Source organism: Aulostomus chinensis, chromosome 21 (genome assembly GCF_037954235.1).
Source record: "Aulostomus chinensis isolate RoL2024-O1b breed Wild chromosome 21, RoL_Achi_v1.0, whole genome shotgun sequence".
NCBI classification, from domain to species: domain Eukaryota; kingdom Metazoa; phylum Chordata; class Actinopteri; order Syngnathiformes; family Aulostomidae; genus Aulostomus; species Aulostomus chinensis.
Genome location: NC_141340.1, coordinates 1,087,326 through 1,112,537, shown reverse-complemented (window position 1 = coordinate 1,112,537; position 25,212 = coordinate 1,087,326). Strand labels below are relative to the sequence as shown.

The 25,212-nt window shown below is 52.4% G+C and overlaps 1 protein-coding gene across 5 annotated transcripts in view; it reads left to right on the top strand.

Moving 5' to 3' along the window:
• rreb1a (ras responsive element binding protein 1a) overlaps positions 1–19,324 on the top strand; it is a 53,431-nt gene extending 34,107 nt beyond the window's left edge. For all 5 annotated transcript variants that reach the window (XM_086190714.1, XM_086190715.1, XM_086190713.1 and 2 more), the window contains 18 exons: positions 2,007–2,117; positions 2,994–3,207; positions 3,614–3,683; positions 4,070–4,159; positions 4,527–4,690; positions 8,997–9,138; positions 9,220–9,365; positions 12,781–12,970; positions 13,060–13,341; positions 13,703–14,174; positions 14,295–15,999; positions 16,223–16,395; positions 16,471–16,665; positions 16,745–16,906; positions 17,023–17,184; positions 17,313–17,431; positions 17,633–18,323; positions 18,422–19,324. In XM_086190714.1, coding sequence (XP_086046840.1) covers positions 2,007–2,117; positions 2,994–3,207; positions 3,614–3,683; positions 4,070–4,159; positions 4,527–4,690; positions 8,997–9,138; positions 9,220–9,365; positions 12,781–12,970; positions 13,060–13,341; positions 13,703–14,174; positions 14,295–15,999; positions 16,223–16,395; positions 16,471–16,665; positions 16,745–16,906; positions 17,023–17,184; positions 17,313–17,431; positions 17,633–18,323; positions 18,422–19,035 — 5,702 coding nt within the window. In that variant the 3' untranslated portion in view covers positions 19,036–19,324. The remainder of the gene's footprint in view (positions 1–2,006; positions 2,118–2,993; positions 3,208–3,613; positions 3,684–4,069; positions 4,160–4,526; positions 4,691–8,996; positions 9,139–9,219; positions 9,366–12,780; positions 12,971–13,059; positions 13,342–13,702; positions 14,175–14,294; positions 16,000–16,222; positions 16,396–16,470; positions 16,666–16,744; positions 16,907–17,022; positions 17,185–17,312; positions 17,432–17,632; positions 18,324–18,421) is intronic.
• The last annotated feature ends 5,888 nt before the right edge of the window (positions 19,325–25,212 follow it).

Genomic DNA, 25,212 nt, shown 5'->3' with positions numbered 1-25,212 from the left:
GCTAGTTAGCTTAGCACAATGGCTGGTAGTGGGTGAGTAGTGTTAGCATCAGCTAGCTCAGGTCCAGGCTAGTTAGCTTAGCACAATGGCTGGTAGTCCGTGGGAAGTGTTAGCATCAGCTAGCGCAGGTCCAGGCTAATTAGCTTAGCACAATGGCTGGTAGTGGGTGTGAAGTTTTGGCATCAGCTAGCTCAGGTCCAGGCTAGTTAGCTTAGCCCAATGACTGGTAGTGGGTGGGAAGTGTTAGCATCAGCTAGCTCAGGTCCAGGATGCTGGTGTGTCCAGCAGGAATCCTCCTCCTCCTCATCATCATCAGTAGCAGCAGTCGCTCTTCTAGTCCTCAACAAACCTTTGGTTCTGTTGACCCAAGTTCCAGTGGAGCTTTGGAGGTGCTGCGTCAAATCACTGCGCCCAGTCAGGAAAGTAGTTCCGGCTACGTGTCTGATTCTACCACTACAACGTCTCCTCATGTTAAACTGGTATTCATCACCAAGGTTACACACAACCCTCCTGATATTAATGCAGGCAGAGACGCAGCTACGCTAACACTTCCCACCCACTACCAGTCATTGTGCTAAGCTAACTAGCCTGGGTCTCAGCTCCCTAATGCAGCACAGGTTTCAGGATGTGATAAACAGCCAACAGTTGGAGGCTGGACACAGATCAGTACTGTGTTTCAGTCTTGAAGACGCTGATGGACACTCGGACTGTTGTTGATACGTTGATTCGTTTGTGAGGATTTCTGGCATCACAGCTGTGCCCCGCTGTCCGGATTGCTGTTGCCGTGGAGACATGGGACTTTAGAATGACCGAACAGAGACAGAGTTCAGGAGGAAACTAGTTTCAGATCTGAAACATATTTTTCTTCTCCTGCAGCATCTTTCATTATATTTTTGCATGTTCAGCTGCTTTTGTCTTGCCATTCTTCTTAAAACATGGAATGTCTCTCTCTCTCTCTCTCTTTCTGTCTCACACACACACACACACACACACACACACACACACACACACTGCTGGAAGAGGAAGTAGCCAGCTCTGGAGAGCGTCTTCCTGTGGGGGTAGCTAAACAGGAAACAGAAATCATTTCTTCTTCTCCTCCCCTCTTCGTGAACACCCTCCTCATTTCTCTGCTCCTCCTCCATCCTCATCCCTCCATCTTCTTCTATAGTTTTTGTCTTTCCTACTCGTGTGTCTCTTTCCTCTGCTGTCTCTGTCGAGGGTCAACTGGGGAGACAGGTGTTGCGATTGTAAACCTTCATGGTGTCCCCTCTTGTCCAGTCGGCGCTGAGCCAAGCTGCTCGTGTAGATCAAAGGTCGTGGCAGCCACCACTCCAGCCACCTTCAAAATAAAATAAACCAAAAAAGGAGGATGGGCACAACCCGTCTTCTTGTTTCAGTTAAACGTGTCATTTCATCTTCAGATTAAAAGTTATAATCAGATGCTTTTCACAGCATAGACGTTCTCTCTGAATGTTCCTGTGGGATACTGGAACATGCGGTTCTGTACCTGTGCTGCTGTTGTTTCCTGTTCTTTTAATCGGCTTTTTCTCAGCTGATCCGCTAGATTTTTTGAAGAACAAAGGATCATACAATTTGCATGAAATTTGTAATTGGGACAAAGAAAATTTCAATCAGTTTGAAAAACAACATTAAAACTATGTTTCTAATCGAGGTATTGGCACTCAGACCCCTGGTGTTTATGTCACTGGTCAGAATCCCAATGATGTCCTCGTCTACAGAGGGACATGAAAATGATCAAACACATTTGTTTCAATTATTAGAACAAAACAATGTTTTAAGAATATTATCAATGTTCGGAATTCACGTGTTTAATTCCCTTTAAGACAAGTGGAATTCAGCTTCTACCTGATCTTTGAGGAGCTTCAGTCTCTGTTAAAACTGACACACGGCTAAAAACTGATTTTGGTGACGTTTGAGCCCAGGATCTCTACTCCCCTCTTGAGTCAGTTCGTTGTGTTTATCTTCTGTGTGTGTGAATTTTCCAGCAATCATGGAAAACACTACAGAGGAGCCTCAAGAAGAGGGAGGAGCTTCCTCTGTGCTGAAGAAGGAAGAGGCGGAGCCAACGGAGGAGAAAACCCACATTAACCTCAAAGGTACATGAATGCTGGCCATAGTTACCATTTTGGATCCGTCCATTTTTTTCCTCTTATCCTGCTTAAGCCTGGTTTATGCTTCTGCGTTGCGGCGTAGACCCGAAGGCGTCATTGAGCATTTATAGTTCTGCGTCGAGGGAACGCGTTGCACTGCAATTCACAGCCCAGCCGCTAGGGGGTGTGGCTGTGTCTTCATATGGTTTCGGGGGCTCTTGTCGGATTCCAAAAGAAAACTATTTCCAACTGAAAGTCCAGTGCTTTTCTTTGAACGACTGTTGGCTTTCATGAATCAAACTGTCAACTTTGAACACTACAAACATGGCTTCTTGAGGCCATTTTCTCCCGGAGACGCACACATTTGTCGCAGAGGTTCTTCCACCTCTTCATGCATTCGGCGACCTCCTGTGAGCGGACCAATCACAGTCCTGGACGTTCACGTCACGATGCGTCAGGCTACGGTGTAGGGTCCTCGTAGAGGTCTGCATCGACAGCGTAGGTACGGCGTCGCCATGACGTAGAAGCATAAACCAGGCTTAAGGGTGGTGGGGGTGGAGCCTATCCCAGCAGCCTTCCCCCTGGACAGGTCACCAGTCCATGGCAGGGCCAACACATAGAGACAGACAACCATTGGCTCTCCCAGCCACGCCTACGGTCAATTTAGAGTCTGGATTAACCTGGTCCCTCTTGATGTCTTTGGACTGTGGAGGAAGCTGGAGTACCAGAGAGAACCCAGCAGGAACAGGGAGAACATGGAGACTCACAGGCCACAGTGCTGACCGCTGCTCCACCGGGCCGCCTCCCGTCTTAGATGGTCCTCAATTATCCCGGTGTAAAACATTTATACATGAAGTCGTCAAGCTTCTTTCCTTCCATCAGCGATCAATGGAGTGATGGAAGGAGTGGCAGCAGCCAGCACAGGAGAGAAGCTACAGAACGGAGATCGAGGAGGAGGAGCTGAGGGAGGAGGGGACTTGTCCTCTATCAACGCCATGATGTCAGCTGTGATGTCAGCAGCGGGGACCATAAATGGGGGAGGAGAAGGAGGAAGTGGAGTGACTTCAGGCCACTCGTCCGCCGGCCCCTCCCCGAGGTGAGTTGACCTCTGTAAAATCATTCTGGGAGAGTTCTTCTCCCCCGTTAGTCCCAGTGCAGCTGTCAGAGCAGGGCGCCAGTCCTCCAGATCCTGGTACCGCTTCAGCACTGAGTGGTAGGGATCTGGACTGGTTCAGTTCTCTTGAAGATGTTGGCCTCTAATCCAAAGGCGTCTTCAGGTCCAAGTCAGTGAAGGTACCAGCGCTCAGCTCTGAGTGTGAGGATGAGAACCACCGGCAGGCTGGCTGGAACAGTCCAGCTGATGCTAGGAAAACTGAAACTTTCAATAAAGTTTTCAGTTTTGAATGTTGTGATGGCCCTTAAAGGCTTTGAAATGTGGCATTTACTGTGTATAAGCTGATGTTGTCATGACAATGTCTGATCCTTGTCCTTCCTGCTTCAAGCCCCTCCCCCAGCAAGACGCCGACATCAGCTATGAGAGCTCCGCCCAGCCGCAATGCACGACGCAACCAGGTAACCTCGTCTCCTCGTTTCCTCTCCTTGTTTCATCTCTTGTTGCCTCTCCCCATCTCCATGTCTCCTCCCCTTGATGACCTCATTATTGTGGTACTTTGCTCACCTCTCCCCTCCCATCATGCACTGCAGCATTCCAGACTGCCTCATCACTTCCTGTGGCTGAGTCAGGAAAGGGAAGCCGTGTTTCCCTGGCTGTTTGAGCGTGTGTGTGTGTGTGTGTGTGTGTGTGTGTGAGGGATCAGTTGACATCCAAACATTGGTCATGATGTCATCCTGTGAAGCCTTAGATAAATGTGATGTCATCTGCTGTTTATAGTCATTCCTGCGGTAGATATAGTCCTGATGTTTGTTGTCTGAACACGTTCGTGTGTCATCTTCACCAGGACGCCAAAGAGGATAGCTCCGCCTACATCTGTCCACTGTGTGACAAGAGCTGCCAGACTCAACACCAGCTGACCATGCACATCCGCCAGGTAACGTCCCCGCACATGAAGAACCTCAGCTTTATTTTGAAATCCTAAAATGAAGATTTTGATTCAGGAAGTAGCAGCAGAACCACATGAGGGGAGGCAGGGGGGTGTGATGTCACCACATCGGAGTTTCTTGCAGATAGCAGACGTACGCATGTTTACTGCTCACTTCGCCGATAACTGATATTACTGACGTTTATATTTTCTGTATAAAAGCAAGTTTATATTACATGAAGTTTTTGTACTCAAGGAAAACAGATCAAAAGGTTCAGGTCTCTGATAATGTCACATTCCGTATGATTGTAAGCTAACAAGTGTGGTGGCGCCATTTTGCTGCTTTTGTGTAAGTGGATGTTTTTGGCGGCCGCAGCACAACGCCGACACCGGCGCAACGGACCACTCCTGCAGCATCTGTGGGAAATGCCTGAGCTCGGCGTCGTCCCTGGACAGACACATGCTGGTGCACAGCGGCGAGAGACCCTACAAGTGTAACATCTGTGGTCAGACCTTCACCACCAACGGCAACATGCACAGGTACGACCCCCCTCCCACATTCATGAGGTACCGTGATGATGTCATTGGCTCCTCCTCCATCTGACGGCCATGCAGCTTGTTTCTGCTGCCCCCCGGTGGCTCAGAGGTCTGTCATTGCAGCGTAGTGTGTTTGAACATCAACTGGTTAATAAAGTTGAACATTAAACGTACAGTGAGTGACCTCTGACCTCCTCCAGTGCAGTGAATGAAGAAGCTGCACACATCAGTGTGGAGTTGGTGTGTACCTGCTGGACACACACACACACACGCACACGTGTCATGTGACCTCAGGAACAGGAAGTTCGCAATTAACCCGGCTTGCAGTCATACAGCACCCACCCCAACTGGTTGTGTGTGTGTGTGAGTATGTGTGCGGTAGGGGGGTTTAAACAGGAAGTAGGTTTTTAAACCATCTGCCCCCATCTCACTCGTACACGTGTGCGCGCACACAAACACACACACTCTGAACAACGCCCATCAATTATCAGTGAAGTCCAGCCTCAGATGTGAGATCCAACGGTCCCAGCAGATGTGTGTTTGTCTGTGTCTTTGTGTGTGTGTGTATGTGTGTGTGTGTGTCTGTGTCTTTGTGTGTGTGTGTGTGTGTGTGTGTCTGCGTGTGTGTGTGTCTGTGTCTTTGTGTGTGTGTGTGTGTGTGTGTCTGTGTCTTTGTGTGTGTGTGTGTGTGTCTGTGTCTTTGTGTGCGTGTGTGTGTGTCTGTGTCTTTGTGTGCGTGTGTGTCTGTGTGTGTGTGTGTCTTTGTGTGCGTGTGTGTGTCTGCGTGTGCGTGTGTGTGTCTGTGTCTGTGTGTGTGTGTGTGTGTCTGCGTGTGTGTGTGTTACACATGAATTAATGCCTTCATCTCAAACCGTTAGTTGACACCATCTGAGCTGATTAACCCTTCGGTGGGATGAGGACGTGTTTGGGCGTTAGAGGAGCTTCTGACATCACGTCACCAGAGACGCTCAGGCGAGTCTCAGAGAGTCGTTGAGTTTGACGCCGCGGCGTCGCTGTGGTGCGTCGGCGTCAGAGGTTGGACCTGCAGGATGTTTGCATCAGGGCTCCCCTTCTCCCAGCCTGATGTTGCTCCTGTCTCGACTCTTGACTTGCAGCTCCTGGGAGCCTCAGAAACGCCGGCTCATGATTCATCTTGGAGGCATTTTTCTTATTCCAATTCAGGTTTTATCCCTCATTTAATTTGTTGGATTTCTTTTTGTAATGTGAGACAAATATGTGGGCATATTTACGTCCATGTGGGTAAAATAATTACAAATGAACTATAAGGAAGTACTAGTACTCTGAAAGGTTCTGGGTTTAAAGTTTTACTCCAAATATGAAAGCTCATGAGACTCCAAGTCACAGTGAAGGAATGAGGAGGTGGGCTGATGGAATGAGAGTAGGCTGAGACACACACACACGCACAAAGAGACACACGCACAAAGACACATGCACAAAGAGACACACGCACAAAGAGACACGCACAAAGACACATGCACAAAGAGACACACGCACAAAGAGACACACGCACAAAGACACGCACACACAAAGACACACGCACACAAAGACACATGCACACACACACACAGACACCCCCCTCTGAGAGGACAGTTGTATTGTAGTTGTGTCGACGCTGGAGTTAACAAACAAGCGATAACCAGAAATGTTTCAAAGTAAAACTGTACTTGTTTTGTAGTCATGGCTCAAGTTCATGTACAAATATTGTACTTTATAAAATGACGACTCAATAAGAGTAGAACTACACGGCTGCAGTGTTGTGATGGTAGTAATGTGATAATTGAAGCACTGTGAGACGCCGCCGCCTACACATGATATTCATACACCAGGGAACAAGCTCCGCCCCTCAAAATGTACGTCATCTTTCTATGTCCGTCCGAGTGCAAACATCAGGAAGCTGCTATTAACTTCCTCAAGGCAGATGTAGAGTGATGGTCACATGACCAAGACTCAGGTCACATGGGTCTGAGCTCAGATGGAAACGATTCAATGGTTCCTTCAGGATTTGGACAAAATTGAGACAAACGAGTCCTCTGGTCCCTCCACTAACCCTCCTGTCTGACGCGGTCGACTCGTCGGTCCATCAGAACTGATGTTTGGCGTCTGCTCAAGTTGTTGCTGCTGCCATGGAGACACAGGGATGCTCACAAAGGGTTTGGAGTCAAAGGGTTAAAGAGATGAGGGGATAAGTGGAGCGTCCTGCACGGGGAGAAGCAGGAAGTCATCGATGGCGGTCTGGTTCGTGAGCGTGGCTGCGGCCTCCTGCAGGCTACAGCGGGACCAGCAGGATGCTGAGGTCCATCAACACACCCTGGAAAGGGTTGCATCATCTCCTCAGAATCCAGGGAGAGAGGGAGGGAGGGGAGGAGGAGGGAGAGAGGGAGAAGAGAGAGGACGGACGGAGGGAGGGGAAGAGGGAGGACAGAGGGAGAGGAGGAGGACGGGAGGGAGAGGAGAACTGCATGTGGAGCTGCTTTTTTTCTGATGGAAAATAAAGGGCTGTTTGAGTGGGGGGGGATCCATTTCACAGCAGAGCATCCTTTGAAATGTGAGATTGTCCTACTCAACTGTCCTCAGCTGGCGGGGGGCAGCAGGAGGGAGGGGGAGGGAGGGAGGAGGCGATGGACGGAAAAACGAAGGGGAAAAAGTCGGCGAGTGAGTGATGGGTTCTCTGCTGAAGTCAGAGAAGCACTTGGACTCCCATCAGCTGGTAGAGGACAGGGAAGCGCCTCTACTCAGCCACCAGAGGGCGCTCAGGAGCAGAGTTCCCACTTTCATCTGCATTTTAAATTAACCCTCCCTCATCCTGGACTCACTCTCTGTTAAGGTCACTTTAAAATCCTGTGCTACCATAGCAACAAGTAAGGTTACCAGAGGTAGGAAGAACTCCAACCAGTCCTGAGTGCAGTAGAGCCAGGAGCCATCCCATAAAACCAATAATCGATCAATCACCGCGTCTCCAAGTGCCTCTAATACAGAGTTGCACTGTTCATTGACATGTTTCTGTTGTTTGGGTGGTGACCTGAATTGTAGTCATGTGACTCTCAGCTGTGTGTGTGTGTGTGTGTGTGTGTGTTTGAGGGAGCTACACGGCTGTTAGATAACACACAAATACAGCAGGATTGTGTGACTGCTGACATGGCATCTTTCCTGGCCTCTGATTGGCTGATGCTAGGGGTTGGAGTGTAGGTTGAGACCCCCCCCCCCAAAAAAAAAGAACCCCCATCCTCCTCCTCCTCTCTCACCTTATTGGTCATTATACAGCTTCCTGTCAGCTGGTGCTGTATCAGCTGGACCAGTCTCTGTCAAGACCTGTTATGGGCGTCCATCCTGCTGCCTGTCAGTCTATTAATAGATACTCAGCACCTCCTCTCCTGTCTCCTCTCATGTGTCCTCTCCTGTCTCCTTTCATGTGTCCTCTCCTGTCTCCTCTCCTGTCTCCTTTCATGTGTCCTCTCCTGTCTCCTTTCATGTCTCCTCTCATGTGTCCTCTCCTGTCTCCTTTCATGTGTCCTCTCCTGTCTCCTCTCATGTGTCCTCTCCTGTCTCCTCTCATGTGTCCTCTCCTGTCTCCTTTCATGTGTCCTCTCCTCTCCCCTGCAGGCTGCATCAAGACCATCTGTCTGATCTGACTTTAATCTTGCGGTCCTAGAGAAACGGTCCTCCAGCTGTCTTTGAAAGACATTTTACTGTTTGACTCATAGTGAGTTGGGGAGGTGGAGTAATGAACGGATGAGGGGGACTTGGGGAAGGGAAGGAGGAGGGATTGATGGACGAATGTTCTCTCTCTCATTTCAGCAAAATACACTGAAGAGATAAAGCAGTGGGCCGTGCTGGAGGCGGAGCTTCAGGGGCGGAGTCTTAATCTCCCAAAAATTTATGTTTTCATTTGTTCTCATGTACCTGAGGACTCATTCATTCTCAGTGTCGTCTTACAGAAAGGAAGCTCCTCCCCCGGATGTCTGTCTGTGTACGTGATCAGGAGGCGGAGTTAGAGAGACGTCAGGTGTTGCTTCCGGCCTGTAAGACAAAACTGAGGGCTAAGAAAGGGGTTGAGACCATTTAACGACTGAGGCCCATCAGTTTTGCGGTGAGCTCAGAGCTCCACCCTCAGGCCTCACTGGCTGCTGGCAGATCAACATAAATGAATCCTCCAAACAGGTGACGTGTCACGGCTGGTGATGACTCGCAAGTCGTTTGCGGCGCCGTTTGTTTTCGGAATCTCAGTCCGAGCTCTCACCAGTGGAAGTGGGAAAGCTTTAAATGACCAAACACTTCTCGTTTGCCTCAGACACATGAAGATCCACGAGAAGGACCCGGGCAGCGGCCTGCTCCCCATCAGCCCGCCCTCGCCCACCAAACGCCGCCGCCCGTCTGTGAAGCGAAGGCAAGGCCTAGAGGATGAGCTCAGGGAGGAACCGCCCTGCAAGAAGGTAGCCGTATGTTTCCTTGCACCTGCGGTTGAAGACGCTGTAACGGTGGGGGTCGTGACTAATGGTGATGTCACTGTGCAGGTGGTGGAAGACGCAGCGCTGGACGAGGCAGCGGTGGCCCGAGGGGGGGAGGAGGAACTGCTGCCTTGTCCGATCTGCTTCAAGACCTGCAGCACTAGACTGGAGCTGGACGCACACATGGACACACACCCCGACACCGCACTCAGGTACACACCGCACAACTCCCATGATGCCCTGCAGCACTAACGTTACTGAGCACTGCTGAATGTCTGTGGTTCTGCAGTTATTACCAAACATGGAGGGAAGGGTTGGGGGAGGAGCCATGAATGGCGTAAGGAAGGTGGTCACTAGGGGGAAGACAGATGGGTGGTTGGGGCTATCAGTGTGTGTGGGGGGGGGCTTAAGGCAGTACTTGGTCGGGCCCCTGTTGCCATGATGCCACCCCTACCCTCCTCATGAATGGCACTGTCTGTCTCCATAGTGACACAACACAGAATGAACTCCATCTTCACACACACACACACACACACACAAAGTTTTCTCCAGTTAGTGTGCTTCATTCTCGGGAGAAGAGATGGAGGGAGACAAGAGGAGCTGGAAAGAAATGAAAAGACATAAAGGAGATTGAGAGAGGAGAGGAAAAAGGAGGAGGAGACAAGAAAGAACAGACAGACAAACGTGAATAGGATGGAAGAGAGAGAGAGGGAGAGAGAGAGAGAGAGGGAGACAGGGAGAGAGAGAGAGGGAGATGGCAGCAGGCAGCGCTGAGCTTGTTAGGGAGGAAGGAAGGAATATTTAGCTGCAAATCCTCCTTAATCAGCCTGTAAGAGGATAGGGAGAGATGGAGGGAGGGAGAGGGGGAGAGATGGAGAGGGAGAGATGGAGGGAGGGAGAGGGGGAGAGATGGAGAGGGAGAGATGGAGGGAGGGAGAGGGGGAGAGATGGAGAGGGAGAGATGGAGGGAGGGAGAGGGGGAGAGATGGAGAGGGAGAGATGGAGGGAGGGAGAGGGGGAGAGATGGAGAGGGAGAGATGGAGGGAGGGAGAGGGGGAGAGATGGAGAGGGGGAGAGATGGAGGGAGGGAGAGGGGGAGAGATGGAGGGAGGGAGAGGGGGAGAGATGGAGGGAGGGAGAGGGGGAGAGATGGAGAGGGGGAAAGATGGAGGGAGGGAGAGGGGGAGAGATGGAGGGAGGGAGAGGGGGAGAGATGGAGGGAGGGAGAGGGGGAGAGATGGAGGGAGGGAGAGGGGGAGAGATGGAGAGGGGAGAGATGGAGAGGGAGAGATGGAGGGAGGGAGAGGGGGAGAGATGGAGGGAGGGAGAGGGGGAGAGATGGAGGGAGGGAGAGGGGGAGATGGAGGGAGGGAGAGGGGAGATGGAGGGAGGGAGAGGGAGGGAGGGAGAGGGGGAGATGGAGGGAGGGAGAGGGGGAGAGATGGAGGGAGGGAGAGGGGGAGAGATGGAGAGGGGGAGATGGAGGGAGGGGAGAGGGGGAGAGATGGAGGGAGGGAGAGGGGGAGAGATGGAGGGAGGGAGAGGGGGAGAGATGGAGGGAGGGAGAGGGGGAGAGATGGAGGGAGGGAGAGGGGGAGATAGAGGGAGGGAGAGGGGGAGATGGAGGGAGGGAGAGGGGGAGATGGAGGGAGGGAGAGGGAGGGAGGGAGAGGGGGAGATGGAGGGAGGGAGAGGGGGAGAGATGGAGGGAGGAGAGGGGGAGAGATGGAGGGAGGGAGAGGGGGAGATGGAGGGAGGGAGAGAGATGGAGAGGGGGAGATGGAGGGAGAGAGATGGAGAGGGGGAGATGGAGGGAGAGAGATGGAGAGGGGGAGATGGAGGGAGAGAGATGGAGAGGGGGAGATGGAGGGAGAGAGATGGAGAGGGGGAGATGGAGTGAGGGGGAGAGGGGGAGATGGAGTGAGGGGGAGGGGAGAGATGGAGTGAGGGTGAGGGGGAGAGATGGAGTGAGGGGGAGGGGGAGAGATGGAGTGAGGGGGAGAGGGAGAGATGGAGGGAGGGAGAGGGGGAGATGGAGGGAGGGAGAGAGATGGAGAGGGGGAGATGGAGGGAGGGAGAGGGGGAGATGGAGGGAGGGAGAGGGGGGAGGGGGAGAGATGGAGTGAGGGGGAGAGGGAGAGATGGAGGGAGGGAGAGGGGGGAGATGGAGTGAGGGAGAGATGGAGGGAGGGAGAGGGGGGAGATGGAGTGAGGGGGAGATGGAGTGAGGGGGAGAGGGAGAGATGGAGTGAGGGGGAGATGGAGTGAGGGAGAGATGGAGTGAGGGGGAGAGGGAGAGATGGAGTGAGGGGTGAGGGGAGAGATGGAGTGAGGGGGAGAGGGAGAGATGGAGTGAGGGGGAGATGGAGTGAGGGGGAGAGGGAGAGATGGAGTGAGGGAGAGATGGAGTGAGGGGGAGATGGAGAGATGGAGTGAGGGGGAGAGGGAGAGATGGAGTGAGGGGGAGATGGAGTGAGGGGGAGAGATGGAGTGAGGGGGAGAGGGAGAGATGGAGTGAGGGGGAGGGGGAGAGATGGAGTGAGGGAGAGATGGAGGGAGGGGGAGATGGAGGGAGAGATGGAGGGAGGGGGAGATGGAGTGAGGGGGAGAGGGAGATGGAGTGAGGGGGAGATGGAGGGAGAGATGGAGGGAGGGGGAGATGGAGTGAGGGGGAGAGGGAGATGGAGTGAGGGGGAGATGGAGGGAGAGATGGAGGGAGGGGGAGATGGAGTGAGGGGGAGAGGGAGAGATGGAGTGAGGGGGAGATGGAGTGAGGGGGAGAGGGAGAGATGGAGGGAGGGAGAGATGGAGGGAGGGGAAACAATTTGATGTCCTAAAAGTCTTTATTGGAGTAGAAAGTTTAGTTTGAGATTGAGAACCACCACATGTATGCAGGTACATACGAGCACCCGTGTTCTAGTGTATTGATATATTTACAGTTATAAAACATCAAGTCACGTTCAGGTAAAACATCTGAAAGGTCGTAGGAGAGTTCGACAAGTGTGTGTGTGTGTGTGTGTGTGTGTGTGTGTGTGTGTGCGTGTGTGCGCGCGCATGCTCACTTTCCCCCCTCAAAAGTCCTGCAGCAAAGGTGTGTGGAGGGATTACACGCCCACACACACACAGGACGTGATAAGAGTGTGTGACTGTTGCAGACACTGAGCAGTTGTCCTCTCTGTGCTCAATGAGAGCCGGAGCAGCGCCGCCGCCAGAGGTTATCACCCTCGCTCAGGCGCCGCCACATGTCTGCTCCATACATGTGAGCGTGGCGGCATCCAGCGGACAAAGTGGTGATCAAAACACTCCGAAGCTTTTTCTCCCAGGTGAAGTTTTCGGTGTGTTTGATGTTATTTAAGTTTCCGTAGACGTGTTAGAACGTGTTTTACAGAGAAATTATTAATGAATTGAAGCACGATGGCGAAAATGATTCCACACCACTCAAAGAGCTCAGCGGTGAAAAGTTAGCGTGGTAACTTCAGAGTACTGATACGAATACTTGAGTAAAACCAAACTGTTATAATGCAGTTCAGCTGCATCAAACTGGAGGAGGCCATCTTGGAACAGGTTTATGACATCATCAGACAGTCCTTTGCCCAGACGTTGACCATGTCGTCCTCATGTTCTCAGGTGTGACCTCTGCTGTCTGTCCTTCCGGACTCATCGCGGTTTGTTGCGTCACAATGCCGGAGTTCATAAGATCCTCCCGCAGGACCCCAGTGGCCGGCCCTTCATCCAGAACAATCCCTCCATCCCCACCGGCTTCAACGACCTGGCCTTCATCGACTTCTCCTGTAAGAAGTTTGCCCACATCGCTCAGGTAACTTTCTGCAGCTGTATTTCCAACTTACCTGCTGCTGATCTACTCAGAACAGTGGTCACTGATCACCTGTGTTGGCCCCCGAGCAGGTCTGGTGTGAGACCAACCTTCGTCGCTGCATCAGTAAGTTTCACCGTTTTGTCTGCGAGTGTTGTGACAAGGCATTCCCACTTCGCTCTGCCCTGGACCTCCACAAAACCACCAGCCACCGTGACGAACCCGCCGCCGCTGGCGTGGAGGAAACAGAGGAACAGACAGAGAATGGAGGCACAGAAAATGGCGTTGATGGGGGCCAGGAAGATGCGAAGGAGGTCTTCAGCTCTGAGCAGGCCTCCTTCCTGGATGTGCTCGGTCTGCAGCACATTTCTAAGGTAAGGTGGCGTCGTGTCTGGCTCACCCCTTCAGCTTAGCCGGTTCTTCCAAGGACAAAGACGCGTCCTGGTTTATTGTCAGTGAAAATCCAGCTGTAATTTCTGACCAAACGAACAAAGCAACCACAGAGGTGAAGCTGAGGTGGCCATCTTTCTCTCTGAATCAGAACCATGAACCTCAGGGTGGCGCTACAGGAAAGTCAAAGGCCCGATCGCCACTGGGAAACGTTTGTTAGTACAACTAGTTAGAACTAGTTAGTTCAACTGCACTCGTCAGTCGTGTTAACGTCTCTGGCTCTGGGCTGCTGCTCGTGTTGTGTTTACAGTAAACTCGTATCTGAGTCTTTCCTTGCCTGCTCAGGTGACTTCTGGTCCCACGGAGGATGAGATCCACCAGGCCCACCTGGACAGCATCAAGGTGATCCACGTGGAGCCGCTGGGCTCCAGCCTGCCTCAGGAGCCAGCCTCGGCCTACCTGTCCGGGGGTCTGGGCCTGACTCTGGGGCTTGGTGTGGGTGGGCTGACAGCTCTCAGCATCCCACTGCTGGATGCCTCCGGCTCTGCCTCCACCTTACAGGGCCTCTCTCAGAGAGAAGCCCTCAGCCTGCTCTCCCTGCAGCCCTTCCAGGCCGGCTTCCTCCTGCAGCCTGACGGGGGCGCTGCCACTGCCAGCGCTGCTTCATCCGGCATCAAGCCTTGTGAGACGGGGGGAGGTGGGATTATGGAGCTGGCAGACATCCAGCAGATCCTTAAAGTGGCAGCTGCAGCACCAAATCAGATGGGACTGACCCTCCCCCCTCTAGCAAAAGCTTCAGGATTTGCTGGAGGTCAAGGTGGGTGGAGTCTGAAGAAGGGTTTTTCAAGACAATCAATCAATTTAAGAATCAATCACTTAAAGTCCTGATATGTCCGCCGTGGTCTTGATCATTGTCGGGTGTTTTTTCCATCTCCAGGTCAAGTCCAGAACCAAAAAGCGATGCCTCCATTAAAGCCCAAACCTCCCATCACCCCTCGCTCCAGCCTCACTGCAACAACGCCACCCCCTCTCCAGAGCTCCCAGCAGGCCTCACTGGGCTGCATCAGCCCCAGCCTTCCGCCTCCCAACCCATCTCTCTTCAAAACACCTTCGTCATCCTCTTCATCCTCCTCTTCAGCTGGGAGCGGAGGGCAGATGGAAGCCGAGTGTATGGGAGATGCCCATACGCCTTTGTCGGATTCTCCTCCAGCAGCCACCACGGCTGTACATGAGGAGGCGGGGCTTAGTGGGAGAAAAGCAGGAATCAAAGGGGGGAACTTGGGGAACAACACGGTGAAAGGTTCGTTCCCTTGCCGTTTCTGCAACCAAGTGTTTTCCTTCTCAGGAGTACTGCAGGCTCACATGCGCTTCCACCTCGGCATCCTTCCTCACAAGTGCAACATCTGCGACTACGTGGCTCCAGACAAGGCCACGCTGATCCGACATCTGCGGACGCACAGTGGCGAGCGGCCATATGTCTGCCGCGTCTGCCACTACCCCTTCACTGTCAAGGCCAACTGTGAGCGCCACCTCAGGAAGAAGCATGCCAAGACCTCCAGGAAGGACATAGAGAAGAACATCAAGTGCGTCTTCTCCACCAACATCGCCCAGGCGGTTGCTGCTGCCACCACAACCACCCAGGACATCGAGACTGGCTGCACTGGGACTGAGACGACTTGTAAGTTCTGTGGTGAGGACCTGAAGACCTACCGGGCTCTTCAGATCCACCTGCGCACGCACAATGGCTGCCAGAGAAAGCCATTTGAGTGCCGGCGCTGTGGCGCTGCATTCCTGGCCAAACGCAACTGCATCCACCACCTGCTGAAGCAGCACCCTGAGGTGCAGGAGCGGGAGATTGAGGAACATATCGCCACTCTCCAGCCGGCCGCCGTGCCAGCTGCCACTGCTGCCTCTGCTTGTGCTGCCACGGTGAGTCCGATGGTGCTGAATGGGATCAGTCAGCCTCCGGTTCCAGCAGTGAAGGTTGAGGAGCTGGCGAACGCGGTTTACCCTGTAGAACTGGACCAGCCGCTGGATTTTTCCGCCAAAAGTCGTGGATCCGTTGGCCTGGCGGGGTCTCCTGGGGTCAAACTGGAGAGCGTGTCCCCTAGCTTTGACTGCTCTCCCCTGGACCAGCCCATTGATCTGTCCATCCCCAGCAAGAGGCAGAGGAGGGAGCCGGTGAGTGCCGGAGAGAAGAGGGAGATCAAGACGGAACAGAGCGGCAGCAGCATCGTAGAGCAGCAGCACGCTCTGTCTAAGGAGGAGAAGATGGCGACCACCCTACCCGCTCTACACCCATCCCCCCAGCTCAGCTGCTACCAGTTCCCCTCTGGATCCACCCCACCCCCCACCTCCATCACCAGCTCTGCGCGACCCCAGCGCCTCAAACCTCTGCTCCCTAAACCTGCCTCCAACACCTCCTCCTCACCCTCCTCTGCCCTCAAAGACCTCCCTCCTCTTGCCTCCATCGCACAGATCATCCACTCCGTCTCTGGAGCTCCAGACCTGTTGAAGAGGGAGGTGGCCTCACAGGAGGCCAAACCAATTGTTTCTTCTCATGCCGAGTTGGCTTCAGATGGGCCGGGACCTTCCACAGTCCTCGAACCGCAGAGCGATGACATCACTGAAGTTACATCCAGGTCACAGCGTAGATCATTTTCTTTTCCTTCCCTCTAAATAAGTTATTGTTGTGCTGAGATTTTGGAAGACTGAAAAGATTTGAACAAGTCTATCAAATCAGTCGTCCACTGTTGTGTTGAGCCTAAGATAAAACCATTTGAACTTGCAATTACTTTTCACCACCAGCAGATGGTGCCAAAGTAAATCCACTCCTGCTAATTTTTCCCTGTCTATGTTCAATAGGAAGCGAACCAGAAAGAAACCTGCCACTGCAGTGAAGGAGAAGACTGTTGGCAACGTCGACTTGGAGTCTAGTGGGGAGTTTGCCAGCGTGGAGAAGATGCTGGCCACCACCGATGCCAACAAGTTCAGCACCTACCTGCAGACTGGAGCTGCAGATATGGGAGCAAAGCGAGGTGGGTCGCAGAAGCTGGTTTGGTTCAGTGATTCTTAAGACGCTGGAGGCTTCATTGAAATCTCCCTGTTATCAGAAGGGGATCGAGCAGCAGGAGCCGAAGAGAAGGAGGGAGGAGTGAGGGAGGAAGGGAAGGTGGCGTCGCTGGTGCCTCAGTCCAAAGGAAAGAAGAATGCCTACTCCAACTCTGTGCAGAAGATGACCTGCCCCTTCTGCCCCCGAGTGTTCCCATGGGCGAGCTCGCTGCAGAGACACATGCTGACTCACACAGGTAGATTTCCTCCGCTGCCCCACAGCAACACCAAGTCGCTCCAATGCTCCTTGCCTCATGGAAATGCTCCTTTCCTCAGGTCAGAAGCCATTCCCCTGTCCCAAGTGCGATGCCTTCTTCTCCACCAAGTCCAACTGTGAGCGCCACCTGCTGAGAAAGCACGGCGTGACCAACAGAACACTGCGACGCAATGGCGCCATAGTGAAGAAAGATGGTGATGAAGGCTCCCACGAAAGTGCAGGTCTGTTTTAAAAGGTCATTCAAGGTCGTATTCATCGAAGATGCCTTCAGTTCAGGTGCCTGTGAGGGCAGCAGCCTTCCATTGCACGCTAACGTGGTTTGTCCTCTGTCCAACAGAGAGTCAGTCGGAGACGGAGCAGGCTGCACCTGAAGCACAAGACAGCTGCGGCATCACCGGCCCCTCAGGCTCCACCCCCACCACTGACCAGAGACACACCTTCTCAGAACATGAGGGGGAGGGGCCAAATCCACCAAGCCCCACCTACAAGTCAAGCTCAGGTCAGTCAGCAGAATCTAGATGTTTCATCAATGTTGACATTTTTTTACCACAATGATTGAACTTAAGTTGTATCATTGATATTTGTGTGTGAGAACTTGTAATAATCAGTATCTCATTGGTCCTTCAGGCTGTAGTCCAACTGACCATCCAGAAACTACAGAAGCTACAGAGCAGCCAGACCAGCAGGGGGCAGCAGAAACCAGACCAGAACCAGGAAAACAGTCTCCGCACAGCATCAGCGCTAAAGTAACTTTTGATTGAACTCTAGAAATCAATTTCCATGAATATAAATTGACATTTGCATAACAAAATACTAAACAGAATACACAAATACATACTTAAAAAGTAGCCTTAAAATGTGTTGAGAAGTAGAAGTGTCTCCACCATCTTGGTCGTCCGTCTCAGCCTGGTGATGTAACTCCGCCACTGTTGTCACGTCTCTGGCAGGTGGAGAACACGGACGATGACGACTGTCACAGCAACAAGAGTCTGGACCTGAACTTTGGCAAAAAGCTCATTGACTTCAAGCTGTCCACCTCCGCCTCCACCTCCACTCAGGAAGAACCACCACCCCAATCCACCTCCCTGTCCTCCTCGCCGCCATCATCCTCAGCCCCCCAGGTAGCAGCAGACAGTTCGGAGGAGCTGAAAGAAAAAGAAAACCCCTCCTTCTCGTCCTCCTCCGCCAGCCCCTCCATGAAGCCTCAGCCGGAATATAAACACGTGTGTCGAGTTTGTAAGAAGAGTTTTCGCTATGCCACCACCCTTGCACGCCATGAGAGGGCGCACCTCTGTGAGGAGACACCACCACCGCCACCAGTGGAGGAAACCCCGCCAGCAACAGAGGAGGAGACGGAGAGCCCCACCCCAGGAGAGGAAGAGAAAGAGGAGGAAGAGCAGAAGGAGGTGGAGGAGGTCAGAGGAAAGGAGGGAGAGAGCGAAGACAGTGGTGAGTCGGAAGAGGAGGAGAAGGAGAAGGAGGAGCGCAGCGACGAGGACGCGTCAGAACCAAAGAGTCTAGAAGGCGGAGACTCATCCGGAGGAGGACGAGTGGACAAGAGGAAGAAGATCTGCAATGTCTGCGGGAAACGATTCTGGTCCCTGCAGGACCTGACGAGACACATGAGGTCACACACAGGTACACACACACACACACACACACTCACACACACACACACACACACACACACACGGGTTAGAGCGAGAAATTTACTTTGTGTGTGTGTGTGTGTCCAGGTGAGCGTCCCTACCAGTGTCAAACCTGTGAGAGGACGTTCACTCTGAAGCACAGCCTGGTTCGCCACCAGCGGATCCACCTGAAGCCGCGTGGCGCGGACGGCGTGTCCGCCATGAATGACGACGTTGCAAGTGAGGATGGAGACTCGTGCGTCCCGACACCGACCTCCACCTGCCCGCCTTCAGAGAATGAGAGCGAGTGCGGCAGTGGCACGGCGGGTGCCAAGGACTTGGAGGAAGAGCGGTCAGAGATGGGTGACGCAGCAGAAGCCATGTTGGATGAAAGCCCCATAAAAGCGGCAGCCTCAGATTCAGAGATCTCGATCTCAGCAGAAGCTGCTGCCCCTGAAGACGTCACAGACAAATCTGAACGTTGCCCAACAGAACCAGCCAGCGCGACTCCCAGCCAACACGCTACTGACACAAAGACGAGCGAGCCGACCTCCACGCCTGACTTTTCCAAAGAGCCCTCATCCTCCAGTTCAATGCCCGAGGAGCCCGAGGCAGCTGCCCCCACGGAGGGCTTCATCCAGGGGCTGCTGGAGATCCACGCCAAGCCCCCCCTGGAGCACATCCTCCCCAATGGAGAGCCTCCTCTGGTGGGCGCGGATTGAGGGGAAGCTCACCGGTGTCTCCACACTCTAAACCAATGTCACTGCAGTGCCATACGACGGAAAGACGCTTCGCCATCCATGACGCGAAAACCCAGCGCGGCTGACAGACCTTGTTTCCTTGAAGTGCCTTACTACTAGTTCGACCCCTCCCAGACCTTTTTGCTAAATCTGGATCTGTGTTCTCGCGCAGGATCTAATTTTTATAGCTTTTTATGATGATGACAATGATTTGCATGACTATTTTTTTGTGCGGGGAATCTATATTTCAGCAATAAAAAGAATAAAGTTATTATTGTTCTAGATTCTGTTTAGATGATCAACTGGCAGCGAGATGGACGAGAGGGACTGATCGGTATTTAAATCACTCGCTCCAGACCAGCTGTGGATGAGCTCCGGAACGTTCTTGAGATATTTTTGGACGTTTTCGCAGATGTTGGATGCCAATATGGCCGGATGGATGTCATGTCCCACTAATGAAGCTTTTTTTTGTAACTGGAAAACACGGCAGGCAGACGAACGCACAGGCCGGCGCCTTGTCTCGATGTTTTTTTATCACGCCGCCGCCGAATAACCTGTCAGCCGGTTCAACACGGAAGAGCATTCATGTCAACATCAGATTTCTGTGGAAATGAACTGTGTAAGGGCAGATGTAGTGTTCATCTTTCTTTTATAAACCATCACACTATTGATCCCTTCATCCCTCGACGCCGCTGCGGCGGTTTGTGTTGACGATTCTCACTCATATCATTCTCATTTGATTCCATGTGTGTAGAGTTGAGCACGTGATGAGTATTTTGCGTTTTGTGTGCGATTATCAGAGACAAGTAGGTGTCGGGAGGGGAAGTGTTGTTTTTTTGTAACTGAACAAATCAAAAGTTTTCGTTGCTATGTGTGCAGATGTGTGCAGATGTGTGCAGATGTGTGTGGTTGTGGCCTGTCTCTTTGTCACCCCCTAGTGTTCTTGTAGGGTTGATTACAGAGCCCCTGCCGTGCTAGTGCACCTGTCCGCTAACACCTGACCCGGGGTCTGTTTACCTCAATCTCTGCTTTGTAACTGCAACCATTCAAACAACCAAGGAGCAGCTCTGGGAATCCCTTTAAATCGTGTCTTCCGAACCAGGCTAGCGCCTGTAGCTGCTAGCCTGGTCTCCACTGTGGGTCGTATCGGGGCTAACAGGACCATCTCACTAGCCAGCTGTCGAACCCAGCAGCAGGGTTAGCAAGTCTGTGATGACCCGGCCCAAATAGAGCTAAGCGTAAAATGAATATAGCAAAGGCTAGCCTGGACAATTAGCTTTAACACAGAGAGACGGCACTTACACCTGAGCTTATGAAAGGGCTAACACTACATAGCTGTAGTTAGCAGCTACATCAACCACAAGCCAGACGCTGGCTCGCTGGGGCTAACAGACCAAGTCGGTGCTGTGATCGGCGTGAATGTTGCTGGCTAATTGACCAGACCAGCTTAGTGCACCAAGCTAACACCTTGCTAAGTTGCTAGCTAACTGCAGGTGTAGCTCGCTCCTTCGCAGTATTATCACAGCCCTAGAACACTTCAGCCTTGGAACCCTGAGGACTCGTCCCCAGCCCTCTTCAGTTGATCAGCTGCTGGAACCTAAAGCGACGTACCCGGGGTTTGTGTTGTAGAACTCAGAGTTGATGTTTGGTTCCTGAGGTTCTTAGTAAATTGGCGTCAGAGACAATCAGCTAACAGACTACTGTAGCAGAAACAAGGCCCTGGCTGTGCTCTCAGATGGTGGGAGCTGACCGGGGATGGACGGATGAGAAGGAGGAAGCAGACAGACAGAGGGCTGACCCCCCCTCGCCCAGCCAGACATCTCCAACCCCCAAACTCATAAAACAGCGCCCAGTTCGGATGGTCCTGATCCCGATGTCCCCACCAGAGCGACGGGGTGTGTGTATGTGTTTTCTTTTGTGTGAAGATGAATATAACTCACTTTTCTTGTACATTTTCTGTTTTTATATAAAAAAACCTCAAAAGCAAAACAAATCGAACCTCAGCGGCTCATAATGGAACTGTAAAGCAGCGCCGTTCGCTCAGTCGTCGAGTTACAAAGAAAGAAGCGAGACGGTGAACAAGCACCAGTGGGCCGGCTGAGCGGACGCTGCTGTCCACTGGCACTAAGCCTGGAAAACTACTACTTCTGCAACCAGAACTACTACAGTGGAATACACAGTCACAGTGGAGAGAGAGACAGGGAGAGAGAGAGACAGAGTCCAGGTTTCCCCTCTTGAAGTCTCTGTTCAAACTCCGAAGACCAACAAGCACATCTTCCCTGTTTGATTGTGAACCTTCAGTCATTTTAAATTTGTAGAACAGAAAATTACACGTCGACATGTTTGCAGAGCGTTTGGCAGCCCGTCGAACCAAATCTGGACACACTGGCCGAGCAGCAGTGCTCCAGATTCAAAAATCCAAACGCGGCTCCTCAGACTGGATGTTCCGGCAGAGGCAGTTTATTCCGTCTGTGAAGGCCCTGCTGGGGTCCTGCACGAGGCTAATGGACTGTAGCTGCCAAGGCTAACACTTTAGCAACTGGGAGCATGCTAACAAACAATCACAACACACAGGGCTCAGTGCCGATCCATTATATTTAGCTAACTAATAGGCTAACATGTTAGCACAGTGGAGACAGGCTAGCATACAGAGTGACGTTCTGCTCCAGGCTGAGTGAGCTAGCAGCGGTTAGCATGGTCGCTGAGTGTTTCATCATGGCGGCTTTGACAGGGCCTGACTTGTTCATCTGCTCTCCTCCGCCTGGTCCTCAAACGACACCAACAGATCAGATCGGTGCCAAGGAAGAGTTCGAGTGTAGTCGGGTCTGTTTGGGGAACGTGGACATGAGTTGGTTCCGATCAGCTGAGTGTCGGGAAACTCAAGTTGAGCATCTTGACGTTGGTTTGGGACCTTAAGAAGAGCTGTCGTGGTTTACGGGGTCCCTCCCCAGTTTAGGTGAGGGATTCTCCCTCCCTCTCTTCCTCTCTCTCCATTTCTCTCTTGTGGTCACCTTTTGTTAGCCCCGCCCCCACCCCGCCCACCCAGCAAGATGTACGACTGCGTGTGTTTGTGCTCGGCCATATGAATACTGGAGTTCCATTGGAATGCACATGGACTGTTTTTAATGTATTTATTTGGAGCCCGTGTGTGTGCGCGTGCGTGCGTGCGTGTGTGTGTGCGTCTACGATGACTCAAGAAGAAGCCATGTATTAAAGAAAATCACATTTATGCTGCAGGTGTTTCGAGGAACGGATGGTTGTGGACGAACCGGCTGAGCAGCCGGGCGAGCAATAATAACCCCTCTGGATCCCAAAGCCTCGGTGGGTCCCGTCGACCCGCTGACAACTCGCTTCTGTTTATTTTTAGTTTGGCTGAGAAATGATTTTTGTTGTGTTTTTCTTTATGACATTTAAATGCGTATAAAACTGTGAAAATCCATTTTGTTCTGTTAAGGGTGACTTTTAGGTTAGTTTTTGCATGTTAATCTAATTTGTTGAATTATAAATGATTTCCCATCTCCTCTTGCGCCACACACACATTTATGTATGAATTTATAAAATCGCGCTCTCAGGGTCTTTCTCAAATCCATCACACTTTCATGTTCTTATTTCCTGAGTTGCAACTGATTATCCTGTCAATAGAACTGTCAATCACTACATTTAGCACTTGACTGTGAACGCATCTTTTTTTCTTTACTTTTTTTTACCTGTTCTCCTGTCTCACTTGGACATTTGGTCAAAATCTCCTGCTTCAGTTCATCGCTCACGTTTGGTCAGAGGTCAAAGGGAACGTCAGAGAGGAGCCCCCCCCCCCCCCCCCCACACACACACACACACACACACACACAGGACCTCAGTCAGGAAGCATTAACACACGACCGTCTGGAGGAGGCGTGTCCCGCGGTCGTGTCTGTCCTCTCTGCTGCTGTTCCTAAGACGTGTCAGTGTTTGACGGTGGTGACGTGTAAACCCGGTCTGTATTCAACCCTAAGAAACAGCAATAAAGTTTATATCAAGGAACGGTGTGTCAATCAACCTCAGCCCGCCTCTGTCTTTCTTTATTCTTGTTTTCTTTATTATCGAGGGTGTGGCTCACCCCGCACGGCCGACGACCTCCGGCGTGACGTCACTTAGCGAGTTTCAGTCGGTGAGTTAGCGGTTGTGTACAAAGTGTATTTTTCGCTTTTGAAGCTTAGAAATTGGACTCAAACAATCACTGCAGTATCCAAAGAAGAAAAGAACGAGGGATGATGAACGTTGACGTTCGTCCTCTGGGCTCGGAGCCGTCAGGAGCAGAGCCAATCAGACCTGGACGTTACAAACGTTTTTAACAGGATCAAACCATTCCTCTGTCGTGGGGGGGGGGGGGGTCCCGTTTGAGATGGAACTTCTCTCAGAGTTGCTTTGATGGAGTAAACTTTGGGGTTTGGGTTTTCTGAACGTTCCGTTTGTGTCCTGCGAATTTCCAAACGTGTCTAAAAGTTCGAAGGGCCCAGAGACTGAACTCGCCGGTTCGCTGCCATGTTGAAGAAGTGCGAACACGTGACAGCGACATTTTGTGGCGCTCCCACTTGGTTCTGATACTAGTCTAGTCTAAACGTTGCCAGACCGCCTGATCCGTTCAGCGCCCAGAGAAGTGGTGACGACCAACAACCAGGTCTGTGACGCAAGACACCTGCTCGTTCTGAGAGGTGCCACTGGGTTGTTAGATAAAATATAAACCCTTTATCCAGCAAGAAGGTTGTGGGCGGAGCAGTGGTCCTCACTGTGGCCCCCCAGCAAGAAGGTTGTGGGTGCAGCAGTGGTCCTCACTGTGGCCCCCCAGCAAGAAGGTTGTGGGTGCAGCAGTGGTCCTCACTGTGGCCCCCCAGCAAGAAGGTTGTGGGTGCAGCAGTGGTCCTCACTGTGGCCCCCATCAAGAAGGTTGTGGGTGGAGCAGTGGTCCTCACTGTGGCCCCCCATCAAGAAGGTTGTGGGTGGAGCAGTGGTCCTCACTGTGGCCCCCATCAAGAAGGTTGTGGGTGGTGCAGTGGTCCTCCCTGTGGCCCCCCAGCAAGAAGGTTGTGGGTGGAGCAGCGGTCCTCCCTGTGGCCCCCCAGCAAGAAGGTTGTGGGTGGAGCCCCGGCTGCAGCACGGGGTCTTTCTGGGTGAGTCTCCATGTTCTCCCTGTTCCTGCTGGGTTCTCTCTGGTACTCCAGCTTCCTCCACAGTCCAAAGACATCAAGAGGGACCAGGTTAATCCAGACTCTAAATTGACTGTAGGCGTGGCTGGGAGAGCCAATGGTTGTCTGTCTCTATGTGTTGGCCCTGCCATGGACTGGTGAGCTGTCCAGGGGGAAGGCTGCTGGGATAGGCTCCACCCCCACCACCCTCAACAGGAGGAGAGGGGAACATGGAGGGATGGATGGGTTCCTTTAAGAAGTTCTTTTCAGACACCAAGTCTTTTCTAAGAACCTTCTCTGCGTCGAGGCTCATCAGTGTCGCTTGTAGTTCATGTTTTTGTTTCCAATTAAAAACAAGGCGATGACCCAGAACCCCTAGAACACACGTTCACGTTCACGTTCACGTTCACTAGGAGCAAATATTTCTTACGTCCAGAGTCCCAGGGTTCCGTCTGAGTCCTCCGATGAGCCGGAACGTTCCAGGGCTCAAAGAGCCAGCTGGCTGGTGTTTGTTTTTTTTGTGTGTGTTGTTCACATGTGCGTTAATCATGTGGACAACACACACGTGGTCACTGGCAGTGCGAAGGTCAACCACGGATGTCACATGATCCAGTTATGCATTAACCAGGAGCAGCAAAGCACGGACAGCGTGATGTCACCTACGCGTCTGACACACCAGCATGAACACGGGCCCGAGGGTCACCAGGTGCTGAGACACGCGTGTCTACACGAGTTCCTTTGACCCGGTCCACGCGACCCTGATGGAACCGGTTTATCCTCAAAGGGACACTGAGTTTTCAGCTGATGGTTCCAGTTCACGAAGTCTGAGTCTGCGTTAAGGACTCGGCTTCTTCAACACCTCCAGTTAAACCAGTTCAGGCTCACCTTACTCCAGCAGGTGTTTCATGCCTCTTTCTGATTGGCTGACGTGTGGCCCCTCCCTCCCTGACTATCCTAGCTGAGGTCTGAGGGACCATGTTGACCCCGGCTGGAGCTG